Source organism: Tupaia chinensis, unplaced genomic scaffold (genome assembly GCF_000334495.1).
Source record: "Tupaia chinensis unplaced genomic scaffold, TupChi_1.0 Scaffold000146_1, whole genome shotgun sequence".
NCBI lineage: Eukaryota > Metazoa > Chordata > Mammalia > Scandentia > Tupaiidae > Tupaia > Tupaia belangeri.
This window is the reverse complement of record NW_006159616.1, coordinates 8,517,755-8,534,862: the sequence shown is the minus strand read 5'-3', so window position 1 is coordinate 8,534,862 and position 17,108 is coordinate 8,517,755. Positions and strand designations below refer to the sequence as shown.

Genomic DNA, 17,108 nt, shown 5'->3' with positions numbered 1-17,108 from the left:
AGAAAGAAGCCATCCAACAGGAAAAATTATTAAAACACACACACACACACACGCACACACACACACATACATATATATACTTTAATACTTTAATTCTGGGGCTAACTGGTTGCACATTAGTTAAGGCAGTTAAATCCCATGTATCCAGCTCCGTGGTTTAAGTCCCAGACCTGGCAATTTGGAAGACACACCAGGTGTGTGTGTGCCCAAAATCCCGAGAAGAGAATGGAAGAGAAGAGCTGGTGGTGTGGCCATCCCCCCCCGCAACTGGATACTTTTTCTTCTTCTCTCTCTAACTCTCTTCCCCCTACCCCGTCTCTCTGGTGAGTACACGTACCCTCTGACAAATTAAAAAAAAATTTATTTTCAAGCCTGAAAATCCAAGTTTATGAAGTTTGAGTCAGCGTTTCCTTAACATGTCTTTTTTTAAAATTTATTTATTTACATTCATTCACTGTACATCAATACAGTATACAAAATAAGATTTTCCATCCAGAATACACTGTATATTGGCTCAGTCAAGGATATTACCATACATGTTATTGTTGTCAACCAATAACTTTCCATTTCTTGTTTCTTATATATTTTGCTTTCCCCCTTGATTCCCTACCTCTCACCCTCTGCCATTTTCCACCTTCCTCCCACTTTTTTTTCCCCACATTTTATTGATTCACTAAAGATCTTAGTTAATTTAAAAACTTTCAATAGCAAGCACAGCTGATATATACATATCTATGAACACATCTGATGTTAGGTATAAACCTCAATGAGTAAAGTGAACTTACTATAAAGTGGCACCTAGCGAGGCTACATAGCTTACTGCAATCATGAAATAGAAACTTTTTAATGCATTTTTTAATTTCAAGAAAAACAGTTTTAGCTTTAATAGATTAAAATTTTAAAAATGTTAAGATTTGCTTAAGACTTAAAGCCAGGAAAAAGGTTAGGATTCAGTTCAGATAGTAGGTCAACCTACTTGAAGACAAAAATCCTTAAATATGAAAATCAAAGCATAGAAGAAAGTCAGTAGTGTTTTATTCTAAAGTCAAAAAATTCTGTTTCACCAGTTCAGTCTCTCTTAATCTCCCTTCTGTTGAATTTGCAGTGTCACTGTGGTCTGATTTTTCCATTTAAACTCTGGAAGTTAACATTTAACTCCAGACTTGTCCCTCCCATTAGGCTGGCCATTCTCTTGGTTGTTTCTTGTGCTCTTATTTCTGTGTGTCCGACTTTAGTTTTCCTGGTACGGCACTCCCTTCAGCACTTCTTGGAGAGCCTGTCTGGTGTTGGCAAATTCTCTCAGGTTTTGTTTATCTGAGAATGTTCTTGTCTTTTTTTCCCATGTAAGAGATAATCTTGCTGGGTATAGTATTCTTGGTTGAAACTGTTTTTCACTTAACATTTTAATATATTTTCCCATTCTTTCCTTGCTTGCATTGTTTCAGATGAGAGGTCTGTTGTTAAGTTGATGGAATATCCTTTGAAAATAACTTGACATTTCTCTCTTGCCAATTTTAGTATATTGTCTCTGTGGTTTTGGTCAATCTGGTTGTGATGTGCCTTGGAGAAGATCTTCTTGGGATGATTCTGTGTGCGGTCCTTTGTATTTCTTGGGTCTATATTTGAGTGTCTCTCTAGGTTTGGAAAGTTTTCATCCAGGATTTTATGGAATAGATTATCAATGCCCTTATTAGTTTCTTCACCTTCTGGGATACTGATGATCTGGATGTTTGGGCGTTTAACGGTATCTAGTATTATTCGTGTGTTATTCTCATTTTTAGGGGAGTTATTTTTTCAGTCTTTTTAGAATTTTTTCTAGGTCAGAGGTCCTTTCTTCTACATCTGAGATTCATTCTTCTGCATGATCTAATCTGCTTTTAATACTTTCAAGGGAAGTTTTGACTTCCTGTATTACAGCCTTCGCTTCTAACAATTTCATTTGATTCTTTTTTTATGGTGTGTATTTCCTCTTTCAGTTCATGCAGAAACTTCCTCACCTCCTGGAATTGTCTCTTTCCTCCTGCATATTCTGGAGTTCATTGTCTCTCTTCTCTTGCATCTCTGTTAGCTTTGTCACTATGAATATTTTAAATTCTTTATCTGACATTTCCATTTGTTCCCTTGTATTCTCTGTGGAGGATGAGGAGTTATTCATTTCCCTTAGGGGAGAGATAGTTTCTTAGTTTCTTATATTTCTTCTGCCTCTGCAGTGGTTTCTGGTCATCCGATGGATTATACATTTTTTTTCTGGTTTCTGGAGTTAAATCTGAGCATTCAGAGGCATGCAGGGGGAAGTGACTTGCAGTTTCTTCTTTCTTTTTCTTTTTTTCTTTTTTGTGAGATGTTTTTGTGATCGGGTGTGTGTGCTTGCCAGAAAGACAGAGAGAGACAGAAAGCAAGAAACCCCCCCAGGGGGGATGGTCACGCTGCAATCCCTTCTCCTCCATTCTCCTCTCAGGATCTTGGGCATGTACACACACACGCCTGGCGTGAGTTTAAGCCACCGGGTCTGGGACTCGAACCGAGGTCAACTACATGGGAGTCCAGCGTTATAGCCATTATGCCAACTGCTGATCCCGACCTATAGTTTCTAAACAGTACTATTTTTCTTCCTTTGTGCAGCAGATTCAATGGAAATTGAGGTTTACTCTTACTCTAGAAGTATTCAGATATTTGGCTACTGAGCACCTAGACCTGTCTAGAAAGTCAGTGTGTGGAGGCTGAGGAGAAAAGTGAGAAAGGTAACAAGAAAAGGAAAAGGAAAGAGAGAGAGGGAGAAACAATTAAAAAATAGAAAAAAAATTTTAAGCAAAAACTGAAACCTGCAGGGCTGGCAGGTCGTGTGGTGGTTAAGAGTGTTGGACTCCCACATGGCCAACCGTGGTTTGAGTCCCAAACCTGGCGACTTGCTTTCTCACTCACTCTCTCCCTCTGTCTCTGTGCGTGTGTGTCCCTCTCTGGTCAAATTAAAATAAATTAATAAATAAAGTTAAATAAAATAATTCTTTATAAAAATGAAAGCCATGCAGCGTGCGAATGGGGCCGCTCAGAACTCACATATACTTGGCTGGTAATTGGCGTGTCTTATGGGGGCTGGGGGGATAGGTAAGAATTAGCGAGACAAAGAAGCGACAGAGAACTAAGAAGTTAACATTTTTTAAAAAATTAAAAAATAGAGAGAGAGAGATGGGGAGAGAGAGGGAGAATAGATAAGGTGCACTAACCTGGCTCCTGGCTAGATCTGGGAGCAGGAGGGCGAAGTCTGGGCCGAAGGTCTTCAGTGGTCCTAATCCCTGAATGGGGCTGCTCAGAACTCAGATACAGAAGGCTGGTGATGGGCTTGTCCTGACTCCTGGCTAGATCTGGGGGGCAGGGCGAGTAGCTCTCATCAAGTATTTTGAAGCCCAGTTTTCCTAAGAAATTTGTGGCCATCTTGATGACCTGCACATGGGCCTGCCATTGCCATGTTTGTTGGTGGGTTTTTAGTGCTTTATGATTTTCAGGAGGGAGCTGTGGATGAGGGCTGCCTTCCTGACAGTGGCGTTTCATAATGCAGCTGAGCAAGGAAACCTATTTAACCTCAATGTAGTCTGAAACACAGCAAGTCTAAATGGAACTGCCCAGAGTGAAGAAAAGGAGCCAGACACCTTATAGCCAATGCATAGAGTTGTTTCATGAACCTTTGACATCCGTTTCCTCTCCCTGTGCAGTTCCACTAGCAATGACGCCAGATCAGACTGTGGTTGGCTGATCTGAGGGACCAGCGGGGGCAGGGGCTCCCACAGTGTCAACGTAAATCCTCATATTTGGCTTTCCCATTTCTATTATTATTTTTTTCATTTGTACTGTGTGTGTTCACTGGAGAGAGACAGAAAGAGAGAGAGGGAAAATGAGAAAGCACTCCCCCAGGGGGAATGGCCACACTGCAACCCCTTTTCCTCCAATTCTCCTCTTGGGATTTTGGACACACATGTACGTACACCCAGTGCTGTTTTTTCCCAAGCCTCCAGGTCTGGGACTTGGACAGGATGCAGCTGCCCCTGCCACCACACCACATAACTGGCCCTTGATCCTCCCTTTACCCTGCTCTATCCTGTCCCCAGTCTGATCAGTGACACCCATGTGACTTTCAAATGTGGTCCTTTGTCCTTGCAGTGTCACAACGTCCTGCTCAATGTGGAGAGCACCTTCTATTGGCCTGTATTCCTTGCTGCTCTCTGTTTTCATGGGGAAGTTATTCCAAGAGTACAGAGAAGAAAGCTAGGGCTTTGGAGCTTGACAGTCCAAGTTCAAATCGTGACCTCAGTTCATTTAACTTTTCTGGATTTTAGCTTCCAATTTCTGCCAAGTCAATACAGATTAATCAGAGGCTCCCATTTCCCCTCCAGAGTGTTTATAGAGACCATTCCGTCCTTGTACAAACTGATGCCCAAGTAGGATTCAGTTTTCCCAAAGTTACGTCAGCTTTAGCCCAAACCAGGGTGAAAAGCCAAATCTGCTGATTCCCAGTCTAGGAGACTTTCCCAACAGCCTGGAGCACCCCAGTGGCATGCAAGCTCAGGCCACAAGCCCTCTGCCAGCCCACACCCACCGCAACCTCCCGTGCTCGGGGAGGCGGGGCGTGTGATACATCAGGTGGGCAAGAACCAGCACCACTGATGAAGGTGAAAATGGAACTTCAGTTACTGACGTCCCCATTTGCCTCCACTCACTCTTACCAGGGCTGTTGCCGCAGTGCCTGCACCAACCAGGATGATAATGGTAACGCCTGGCGGCTGATGTGTAATGAGCACTTATTACAGGCCAGGAAGTAGTCTAAGCACTCTGTGTGTTATCTCCTCCGGTTCTCGCAAAGTGAGAAGTAGCTGTTATTATCCCTGTTTAACTGATGTGTCTCTAAAACAAACGCGTGTGTCAGGGGCACGCAGATGGTAAGGAGCAGAGGGAAGAGCAGAACAGATTCTGTTTAATGCTCAATCCCATTCTCTTAAGCAGAGGCAGCAAACCGCCACCCACAGACCAATCTATGAGGTCATCGAGAAAGTCATGGCACGTTTTTGCATAGGAAACCATAGAAAAATACATCATGACACCCTTGATGACCTAATATTACAGACCATCATCTGTTACTGTAAGTAAAGTTTTATCCAAACCCAGCCATGCCCATTCATTGGTATTGCCTGTGTTGGCCTTCCTGCTCCAGCAGCAGAGCTGAGAAGACGGATCAGATGGCACACGATGCAAAAATATCTGCTGTTTGCCTCTACAGAAACAGTAATCAACCTCTGCTGGTGACACCATCGTATACTGTCTCTTTTTTCTTAATTGGCTTCTGAGAGAAGCGCTAAAAGAAAAAGAAGAAGAAAATGGGACCAGCAGTTAGTGTGATGGTTATGACACTGGACTCCCATGTAGTCGACCACGGTTCGAGTCCCGGACCCGGTGGCTTAAGCTCACGCCGGGCGCGTGTGCGTGCGTGCCCAAGATCCCGAGAGGAGAATGGAGGAGAAGGGATTGCAACGTGCCATCCCCCTGGGGGGTGATTTCTCTCTTTCTGTCTCTCTGTCTCTCTGTCTGTCTGGCGAGCGCACACACCCTATAGCAAAAACCTCTCCAAAAAAAATCAAGAAGAAGAAAATGGGGCCAGCAGGTAGTAGCGGTTAAGGCACTGGACTCCCACACGGCTGACTACGGTTCAAGTCCCAGACCTGGTGGCTTGAAAATCATGCCAGGCATGTGTGAATGTATGCCCGAATTCCAAGAGGAGAATGGAGGAGAAGGGATTGCAGTGTGGTTACCCCCCCAGGGGGGGATTTCTCACTTTCCCTCTCACTGTCTCTCTCAGTCTCTTTCTGGCAAGTGCACATACCCTATGGCAAAAACCTCAAAAGAGAAAAAAAAGATAGGGATAAGAGGAAACAAAAGATTATATATTGAGCCCCTGTCATCTGCCAGAAGCTTGGTTAGTTAATGGTTTACTTGGTTAACCAAGAAATAAGAAAAACAACAGGTTTTGAACAGTCTTTCCTTTATCTCTTTAAAACAGAGCTTGGAAATTTGATTCTAAATATACGTATAGCATTATCCGCATATATAGTAATGGTATAGTTATACCGATATATCTGATAAGTACACTAGACATTAGTAAAGGATATATACAATAGTTGTATATTATAGCTGTACCTGTTTGTTCAATTGAAGAGCTTTCTTTTAAAGGTTTGGAATGTTTTCCTTGGCATAGCGTTGGAAGCAGACACTGGGGTTGTGCTCTGAAGTCTGCTAGAGTTGGAGAGCTGTTTATTTGATCCAAGTATCTCTGCTTCATTCCTGTCTCATGAATGCTTCCTTGATCTTAAATCACTTCCTCTCTGGCCACTGCTTTTCTTTCCAAGTTGAATTTGCTATGTGATTTCAGTGTGGTAGGTTTATTCAAGCCTGTCCGGACCTGTGTAAGACCTTTCATCCTGAGTATGTAGTGATGCTTATACTGGAATCTTAATTGTTTGCAAGTGTTAGAAACCCAACTCAGGGAACCAGCAGTTAGCATAATGGCTATGTCGCTGGATTCCCACGTAGTCGACCGCAGTTCGCGTCCCGGACCCGGTGGCTTAAAATTCACGCCGGGTGCGTGTGCGTGCGTGCCCAAGATCCCGAGAGGAGAATGGAGGAGAAGGGATTGTGGCGTGACCATCCCCCCTGGGGGGTGATTTCTCGCTTTCTGTCTCTATGTCTGTCTGGCGAGCGCACGCGCCCTATAGCGAAAACCTCTCAAAAAAAGAAAAAAAAAGAAACCTAACTCAAACTAGTCTAAGTAGGGAAAAAGAACCCCCCCCCAAAAAAAAACCTTTATGTAACTATAAAAGGCCAGAAAGAACCAGCTTCAGGCCTGCTGGATCTGGAGGCTCACATGCAGGTCAGGAATCTGTCTCTTTCACTCTGTTAACTCAGCTTCACAGTCTCAGGCAGATGCACAGTCTACAGGCCTCACCTGTAGCAAGGTGGCCTCCAGCAGCCCTAGCACCCTCCAAACCTGGCCCCAAGACTGTCACCAAGTCCAGGGACATGGGATGCTCTGACTGGCCAGGCCTGGGTCATACTTCCTCCCTTGAAGTGGAGGAGATCAGTCCCATCAGAATTACAGATTCCATGGACTCAGAATTGTGGGAGGAAAACAGATCCCCCCCACCCCCAGGAAATTAAGGCACCCATTCAAATGAATGCAATGTAGGCAAAAACCAAACCCCCAGTTGTCTACAACATAAGAATGCCTTCCTACTGCCTAATCCCAACTTCCCTAATGAGATTTGGAAGAAGAGGGACGACCACTGCTCCTCTTCTCCTTTGGAAGGGTCCCAGGCTGGTCTCCAAAGCAGCAGCATGGCTTGCTCTTCTCGGTTAGTGATGAGAGGCTCACGAAGTTGGAGGCGTAGCCATCCTCCCAGCAAAGTGCTGCTTCCCGTCTTTCCGGGACCTTTAAACGAACCCATTCCTAAGAAGACCCTGGCTGTGCCTGTCCTCAGAGTAACAGAATCGATAAGGGACCAGAGAGCACAGCGCACTTCACCACCAGCCTGTCACTAGTCCAGCGTTGTCAGCTCCCAGCCTGATCTTGTAGGGGTGTCCTCTACACCGCGCTTTTACAACTCCTGAGGCACCTGCTGATGTGAGGAGCAATCCTGAGACCGGGTTTTCACATCAAAAGAAATTGTCAGAGGCCAGCGAAGTGGAGGGCAGGGGCAGGAGACAGCCTCGGGCATGGCGTCCTCAGAAAACCCTGAGAGGGACTCGGGGAAGTTGGCATTGTCATCAGATGTGTCTAGACCATGCAGGTGACAACAGGAGTGGGGCGGCAGGTGTGGAGGGAGGGAGGCAGGCAGAAGCAGCAGAAGCCTTAGTGTCCTGGTGAAACAGAACGCAGAGCTGGCCCAGCAACGCCAGAGACCAGCCCCTGCTGCCCCCGTCTCTTCTGCCAGTCACCTTCTTACAAGCTGTAACCACTGTGGCTTTTCTTAACTTAGTCGATGGCCATTATTCGTTCAGCCATTCAGTCCGGCAAGACGGAACTGAAGTAGGCCGCGTCAGGGGTAAAAGAGGGCACTTACAAATATCTAGGCGTTTTCCCATTAGATTCTCTTTTCTGTTTTATGGATTGACCAAGAAGTGAACTTGAACTTGAAAGGAGGGCCACTCGGTGTTGTGGTGGTTAAGGGGGTTGGCTCCCTATGGCCAACTGTGCGATTCAAGTCCTGGACCTGAAATATGCGGGTCGCATGTGCTCGTGTGCCCAAAATCCTGAAAGGAGGGAGAAATGGAGAAGATATTGGAGCATGACCATTCCTCAGGGGGTGCTACTGTGAGCACACACTCCTGGAAACATTTTTTTTTTAGAAAGAACTTGAAAGGAAAGGAAAAACCTTAGGCTGGAAGATTTATAAAGGCAGGAAAATAAAATGAGCCTGAATGTAGTTAGATGCCCCTTAAGCCGCCTGGCCAAAATCCAGGTGAATGAGAAACTTTTCTGAATAAGCTGTAAGGGACCTAGTTCTCTAAGCTCTGAAACATAATAATATGTAGTTAGGTGCTTCTGCATTCTAAAGTGCATAGTCTTGATGCCTCAGAGGCAAGGGAAGGAAGGGGGAGGGGATTATGTTCCACCTCCTGGAAGGGGGCGTGTCTACACGTGAGGAAGTCTTCCATGAGGGTGATGGTTTCTTCTTCATTTATTTGTTGACTCATTTATTTACTAACTTCTCCATTCATTCATTTACTTTTAAAGTGTATTTATTTCTCCCATGAGCAAGAGAGCGAGTTGGCGTCATGATCCACTCCCAGCCTTCGACCTGCTCTGGATTATGGGTGCACATGTGTCTGGCATACTCAGGGAGGTCTCTGGACCTGAACTAGGAACTCTCCCATGGGAGAGGCCTCCCAGAGTTGTGTTTTACTGCTGTGCTGCCACCCAGCCCTTCTACTGGCTGTTAGAAGAGTTTGAACTTGTGTATATTCGTGCTGTACTCTGGGTTACAGGCCCTTCCTATGTCATTTGTTGCTCAGACGGTTCTGGCCTGTCCCTTTGACATGCTTCCTCTTGGTTTTTCTGCTGTTCATGATGTAATGGCTACAGACACAACACACTTAAAAATTTTTTTATTCGTATTTTTAATTTGCTATAGAGCATGCATGCGCACCAGAGAGAGACAGAGAGACAAAGAAAGACATGGAGGGAAAAAGAGAAAGTAAGCCGTCACCAAGTCTGGGACTCGAACCCTGGGAAGCCTTGTGGGAGTCCAATACCTCAACCCTCATGCCACCTGCTGGCCCCCCACACTTTCAAGTTTAATCTGTGTCGTTACTATTTTTCCCATCGTCTTAAGTGTAGACAATCAACAGCAACAACAGAAAATCAGGCCTGGATTTGTAGCAGTCCCTGTGGTATAAAGATTCCCACCGTAACCAACTTCAAGCTATAATGTGACAGCCCCAAACACAGAGCTGGGAAGGGGCGTGCAGTCGTGTCTCATTGTCCGTCAGCGTCACCGACTTGCAGACACGGCGCGGTGAAATGCCCTCAAGAGTCTAGATCAGAATAAAATACAGTAAAATCATTAGGAAGGGATGACATTAAGTATTTATCACCCTTGTTTTTGATATAGTTTAAGTGTGTGTAATTTAACTTTTATTAATGGTTGATTATTAATGAACTCCCAAATTCTGGCCAGCCATGGTGGCACAGTGGTAGCATAAAGCTCGGCAATGGTGGGAACCAAATGGCAGGTGGGGGTTCAGTTCCTGGGTGGATGCCTGTGGCTAAGCACATGCCCGCACCCATGCTCCTGGCCGGCTGACAGGTTTGGGGGAAATCGCAGCGGGAAACCCTGCTCAGGGTACTTTTCTTCCTCTCTGTCTTTCTCCCTCTCGTACATGAGCCAATACAAGCTGGCCCCAGCCCTCCTCAGGTCAACAGGGATATGCCATCAGCCTTGAATGGGTAGAGGCCATGGTCCCTAGGCTGCTTCCAGGATACTGGAAGGGCATTCATGTACCATATGAATTCGCTTTCTTGAAGGAGTCATCAATGTTCCCCAAAAATCCTGTTTATCAGCAGCCCATATAACATTTTGTTTTTCACACCATGTATTTCTTTTCTTTTTTTTTATTATTTTTTTAGAGGTTTTTGCTTTAGGGTGCATGTGCTGGTTGGAGAGAGAAACAGAGATAATGAGAGAGAAAGTGAAAGTGAGAAATCACCTTCCAGGGGGCACGACCACACCACAATCCTTTTTTCTCCATTCTCCTCCCAGGGTCTTGGGCATGCACGCATATACACCCAGCATGAGTTTCAAGCCGCCAGGTCCGGGACTTGAACTGCAGTCAGCCATGTGGGAGTCCAGCAATGTAACCTGTCATCTGCTGGCCTCGGCACCATGTATTTCTTATTTTCATCCTTTAACTTAGAAAAAATCTCCTATTCTTTTTTTTTTTTCTTCTTTTAGATTTTTGCCATAGGGTGTGTGCACTTGCTGGAGAGAGACGCGGAGAGAGAAAGAGAGAAATTACCCCTTGAGGGGATGACCATGCTGCAATCCTTTCCCCTCCATTCTCCTCTCAAGGTTTTGGGCATGCACGCACACATGCCTGATGTGATTTTTTTTCAAACTGCTGGGTCTGGGACTCGAACTGCATTAGGCCATGTGGGAATCCAGCGCCAAAACCATCATGCCACCAGCTGGCCCTCTCCTATTCTTCATCAGCTATCCAGCTGAGATCCTTTTGCAAGTATGGAAAGCGTGGTGGTTAAAGTGCTGGACTCCCACGCGGTTGACTAAGGAGGAAAAACAAATCCAGGACCTGGCAGCTTGAAAATCAAACCGGCATGGTCTCACATGTGCATGCGTGACCAAGATCCCAGGAGGAGAACAGAGGAGATGGGATTGCAGCATGGTCAGCCCCCAGGGGAAGTGATTTCTCACTTTCCCTCTCTCTGTCTCTGTCTCTCTCCTGTGAATGCACACACCCCATACCAAAATAATCTTTCAAAACCATGGCAGAGAACATAAGGAGCTCTTCGAGGGCAAGGGCCCCTGCCCTGCTCTGTACACACCTCCAGGGCTTCCAGGCAGAAGGCACAGGTCCTGCAAGACATGGTGTGCAAGCCGCCTGGAGTCTCGGGGCATCCCCCTCCGCATGCAGCCTTGCAAGGCTAGAGGCAGTTGTTGGAGTGGTAACTCAGAACAAGCAGATGGTCTGGGAAAGGGGATTGTGGTCACGAGTAAATCATTGACTGGTGTTCATTCAGCAGTGGGTGTGGTCCAGGTGGTTGGCCACCTGCTATTCTAAAGATAGTGTGGAAGAAATCAGGAATAACATCCGCTCGCTCAAGGCACAACAACCTAAAAAAGGCACTGTGCAATATACCATACCCTGTTGTCAGAGAGCAGGAAAAAGGAAAGAAAGAAGAAAGGCATTGGCAGAGGAACCACTTACATGCCAACTACACTTACAAATGGGTAAGGTGATACGTTTTATGTTATGTGTTTTTCACAATTTGAAACAAAACGAAAACCAGTCCCTCTCTCTACGTCTGGGCCCTGGTGCTTCAATGGTGGTTTCATTCATTCCAAAGCCCCACAAGGTCTCTCTCCTGCAGCTAGAGATTCCAGGGTTCTGGCCGGCAGTAGCACAACAGGTAACTACTGGGAGTAGAAAGCCAGGCCTCACAGGGCCGATGGCAGGTCAACTCTCTGCCAGTGACTTGGAAAACACACAGGGTGCTTTTGGGTGCAGCCCAAAATCATGATGAGAAGAAGAAATGGAGAGAGATTTCTGATTTCTCACTTTCCCTCTCTCTGTCCTCTGTCTCTGTCTCTGTCTCTGTCTCTCTGTCTCTCTGTCTCTGTCTCTCTCTCTCTCTCTCTCTCTCTCTCTGTGTCTCTCTCTCTCTCTTCTCTCTGGCACCCAACAGCAATAATTAAAAAAGAAAAAAAAAAATCCTGGGGTTCCATCGAGTCTCCCTGGGTCTCCTCCACTCTGATGGGATCACGTGCCCCAGCCCTGAACCAATCAGTATGGCCAGAAATACAGTAGCTGATCGCTTAGCCCCCCACAGCAATGGCTGAGAGGGAGGGATGATCGGAACCTCGCGGTGAGTGGCTTCGGGCCCGTCCACTGCAGAAGCAGAGCCCTGGCACACCTTGCATTTAGTCAGCAGCGAGGCGCATTTACCGAGAAGGCTCCCCGAGCATCCCAGTGCAAAGCTGGGGTCCTCCACCACAACCAGTAATTTGAATTTACCCCTTCTCACCTTCTTTTAGCACATTTTTTAAAAGAAATATTAATTTTATTTTATTTTATTTATTATCATATTTCAATTTGACCAGACAGAGACAGAGAGCGAGAGAGGGAAAGTGAGAAAGCAAGCCACCTGATCCAGTACTTGAACCACACTCAACCATGTGGAGTCCAGTACCTCAACCTCCATGCCACCCGCTGGCCCCATTGTACTTTTTTTTTTTTTTGAGAGAGAGATTTTTGCTATAGGGCACGTGCGCTCGACAGAGAGCCAGAAACAGAGAGCCAGAATGTAAGAAATCACCCCCCAAGGGGATAGCCATGCTGCAATCCTTTCTCCTCCATTCTCCCCTCAGGATCTTGGGCACGCACGCATATGCGCCAGGTGTGCGTTTTTTTAAGCTGCCAGGTCTGGATCTTGAACCATGATCAGCCATGTGGGAGTCCATCGTCGTAACCATTATGCCATCTGCTGGTCCCTATTTGGTAAACATTAAACTAAATGGAAAAATACGTAGAGGTGGCTGAGGCCAGAGGGCCCCAGAGGATGGGAAGGGACAGGTTGAATGGAGAAGTTAGTGCAGGGCAGGAGCCTCAGCTTCTGAAACTGAGCAGAGGAAGTGAGGAGGGACAGATGGAGAGACCGCAGATCGCGCAGGGGGGAGAAGTTGGCCAGCACACCGAAGATAGCAGTTCCAGGGCACTCCGAATACAGAGTTGAGGTGGGCCAGGGCCATTATAAATGGGGGCAGATGTCCCCAGGCCGTTGGAGCTTGGTGCTGGATTTTCTTAAACGCCGTTCTCCTTTCCGACTCCGGGGGTCTTCAGGATAATGTGAGATCCTAGGCCGGCTGGGAAGACAGTAGCTTAAAGACTGGCTCAGGACCCTCAGCAGAGGGCCTCTGGGTAGATCCCAGCGACGGTACAGGAGGGCACCCTGCCGCGCTGCTCCTCGCCGAGCCCTCGGAGCTCAGGTCCTCCCCGCACACACGGAGAAGTGCAGCGTCGGAAGTAAATGTGAGGTCCTGCGAGGCGGCAGCCCTTCGCACTCAGCCTTTTCCTCAGCAAGTGTGTCGTTTCTGCCAGGAGGATCGGGAGGGAGGAGAGGCAGGAGACAGAGACACTGAGATGGACAAGGAGAGACAGAGACCCCATTCCCTCTCCACCACCGTCTGGGCTTGGGTAAATTCCGTGACTTCTCCAAGCTTCATTTATGATATAAGAATAAGGAGACCTGGCCCGGCCAGTGGTGTGGCCAGATCCCACACGGCCAACTGCGTGGTTTGCGTCCTGGATCCAGCGGCTTGAAAAACACACTGGGCACATGGACATGCATGTGTGCGTGCCCAACATCCTGAGAGGGGAGTGGAGACGGGATTGTGGTGTGACCTCCTCCCTGAGGGCGAGGGGTACTTTCTTGCTTCCACTCCGTCTCTCCCTCTTTCTTATTCCTCTCTATCCAGCAAGCGCTTACCCCTATAGCAAACATTAAGATATAATAATAGTAAGGAGACCCTCCCGGGAGGACTGTTGGGGGAGTAAGTGACAGCACTTGTCCACATCTAACCACGAGCCCCGAGGGAGAGCCCGCCGCCGAGGTTGAGACAGAAGCCAGGCTCAGAGCTCTCCACGTGTGCTCCTCCCTGTTAGCTGCACTTGGACGACCCGTTCACTGAAGGCAGCTTCAAACAAACCCGACAATGAGGGGCTCCCTGATAGATATGATAAAGCATCCAGTGGAGCAGCTGTGCTGGTTGTTGGGGTCTAAGGCTAATGGGACGGTCACCTTCCCGGACGGTCCAGGTCTCTCGGCTTTCAGGGACAGAGAGACCCACAGTGTGGGGGATGGAGAGCAGGCTGTTTAGTCCCAGAGAGCTGGGCGTGAGTCTCATTGACTTGCTCGTTCATTCTTTCAGCCAGTGTTGGAGGATCGATCTGGTATGTGCCAGGTGTTCATTTTACATGCCGAGGATATGTGGAGTCTTCAAAAAGTTCATGGAAAATACATGCTTTTTAAAAACAACAACAACAAAAAACCAGTGCATGGATTTCAAATTTTTTGGCACCAAAACAAAGAAGTTAATTTCCTATGAACTTTTGGAAATCTCCTCATACAATGGTAAGCAAGACAGATGACAAGTCCCTAATGCCTGAGAGGTGACATTCTGCCAGCTCTTGGCAATGTCACTTGGTCTCGCCCACCTGGTGTCATCACAGAGTGCCGGGTATATTCGATGAATGAAAACGGCAGGGCGCCTGGTGTATAGGACACACCTGCTAAGTGGTGGTGTAACCCATGGCAGGAACCACCTTCCCAAACTTGAGAAGCATCCAGGAAGACTTCCTGGGGGAGGTGACTTATATGCTGAGACCTAGGGCAACAATTATGTGGTCAGAACAAAAAAGTGAGACTATCTCAGCTGATCATAACCCCCTTTGACCCTCCTGTCTACCCCTGCAGGTCTCCTACACATGGATGAGGGGTCCAGCACCTTGGCCAAGGCCACAGCCACCTCAGGTCACACAGCAGCCAAACCCATCACCCTCAACCCTGCATTTCCCCCTCCACCAAGGCATGCAGCCAGCACCCGTGCAAAGGAGCTGGTCTCAGGGGTTCCCCAGGCCCCCCCTGGTCCCACCAGCCTCCCATCGGCGGCCCGTGAGCGCCAGTGGGAAGATGTTCTCATTCTCGGTGGACACCGACCTCAAGCCTCCCATCATCAAACAAGGTATGGCCCGCTGCTGCGGCGGCGGCGTAGCGAGGGATGAAGAGCCACGAGCCTGGGTCTTGGCAAAAATCGGCTGCTGTCCTTGCCGCTTGACTATCTCCTGGTGCCTTCCTGGGCCAGGCCCTGCAGGCTCTGTGCTATGTGTGTATACATGTCAGTACCCCGGGGATGTGTGGACAGAGACCTGGACATGCAGCCAGGTTGAAATCGACACACTTTAACTCGGGGATGCAGACCTGTTAGTGATCGAAGTCCCCTTTGATCACAACAGCCTTAAGAAGTTATTAAATAGTTTATTAACATTTTACTGGTGAAAAGAGATAGAGGCTTATCGAGGAAAATTACTTCCCCAGAGGAGGTATCTTCATTGGAATCTCACCTACTGTTTTTCAGTCAGATGTCAGACTGGTTAGCTCAGTGACTGTCCACTGACAGCCTGTACCTTCGGGGCCTGGGCGGTGTTTCCTTCCCGCCTCTTTTGCCTTTGAGAGCCTCATGGTGGTTCAGGAGGAGACTTCCTGTCTGTCATGCACTCCCCGCACTCCTGGCCTCAAAGCCGCTCTGGCAGAGTAGCTGGTCCGCTTAGTCCCTGGGCGTGATTCCGCGGGTCCCTTCAGGGCCTCTGTGTCAAGGTCCCATTCTCTGCCCTCTGTCCTAGCCCGAGACCCTTTAGAGTCACCAGGTGTCTCGGCGCCTCCACATCCTCTCCTGGTCTAACTCGGGACCTTTCACCAGTCACCTTTCTCAGCCACTGAGGTCACTGTTATTGTCGTGAAAGACAAGCTGCAGAGAAAAGCAAGTGTGTCTCTACAGTAGGCTCCGTCTTTCCCATCCTCGAATGGACCCCATGTACCTCCATAAACTCGCCATCCTAAATAATTGAGATACTATCCAATTGTTTTTTAAGGTTTTTGCCAAACGGTGTGTGCCCTTTGGAGAGGAGAGAGACAGTGAGAGGGAAATCACTCCATGGGGGGATGGCCACACTGCAGTTCCTTCTCTTTCATTCTCTTCCTGGGATTTTGGGCATGCACATACATTTGCCCGGTGTAAATTTCAAGCCGCTGGGTCCAGGAGGAGGACCGCAGTCAGCCATGTAGGAGTCTAGTACCTTAACCCCTACACCGCCGCCTGGCCCACACCCTCAACATTTTAATATGAAAAATGTCAAGCATATAGCAAAGTAAAAAGGATTTTATAGTGCCCCCCCCTTAACTATTTTACCACTAACATTTTGCTACACTCTTAAGTACTGGGTTATCAGAAAATTTGTGTCATTATTTTTGTATGTTTTTCTATGCAAAAATGCATCATGACTTTTCCAACAACCCAATATATACATCTGTGTCTTTCCAGCTTTCTCTTCATTCATTAATCTATCTTTTTACGCATTTCAAAATATATTGCACATATACTTTGAAGACTACATCCGTAATCTTCTCCCTCATTATTTCAGCATATATACCATTAACTAAAGTTCAACAGTTTTTGTCTTTTGATATATAGTTAACATACCCTGTGTATTTGTTATCAATTGCTGTATAACCCATTATCCTAAAACTTAGCAGCCCCAAACAAACAAAAGCCCCATGTATTATCTTACACCGCTTCTGTGGGTCAGGAATTCGGAAGGCGCTTAGCTGGTGGCTGTGGCTCTGAGTCTCTCCCAAGGCTGCAGTCCGGGTGTCGGCCAGGGCTGCAGCCATCTTCGGCTGGCTGGATAATCTCTTTCCAAGGTGGCTGGTGCTCGTACGGCTATTGGCAGGAGGTCTCAGTTCTTCACCGTTTGGACCACTTCACAGAGCAGCCAGAGAGTCCTCATGGAATACAGCCGACTGGCTTCTCCAGAGCAAGGGACCCAGGAGAGCAATATGGAAATTACAGTTTTTCTAATGGCCAACGCTCAGCAGCCACTCTGTCATTTCTGCATTACTTGGTTGGCTACCTAGGTCAAGTCTATCCAAGGACTTCACATGGGCCTGAACACGAGGAAGTAAGGATGATTGGCAGTCACCTTGGAGGCGGGCTACCACAGTTTGCCTCTTGGTCTTCAATGGCTTATCCCCGTCTCGCGTGTAAAACACCCTCACT

The 17,108-nt window shown here is 47.3% G+C and overlaps 1 protein-coding gene across 3 annotated transcripts in view; it reads left to right on the top strand.

The window, feature by feature from the left end:
- The window catches only part of FHAD1 (forkhead associated phosphopeptide binding domain 1), a 171,516-nt gene that overhangs the window by 42,759 nt on the left and 111,649 nt on the right, over window positions 1-17,108 (top strand). For all 3 annotated transcript variants that reach the window (XM_006145267.1, XM_006145268.2, XM_027770619.1), the window contains one exon: window positions 14,750-15,017. In XM_006145267.1, the coding sequence (XP_006145329.1) occupies window positions 14,750-15,017 (268 nt within the window). The remainder of the gene's footprint in view (window positions 1-14,749; window positions 15,018-17,108) is intronic.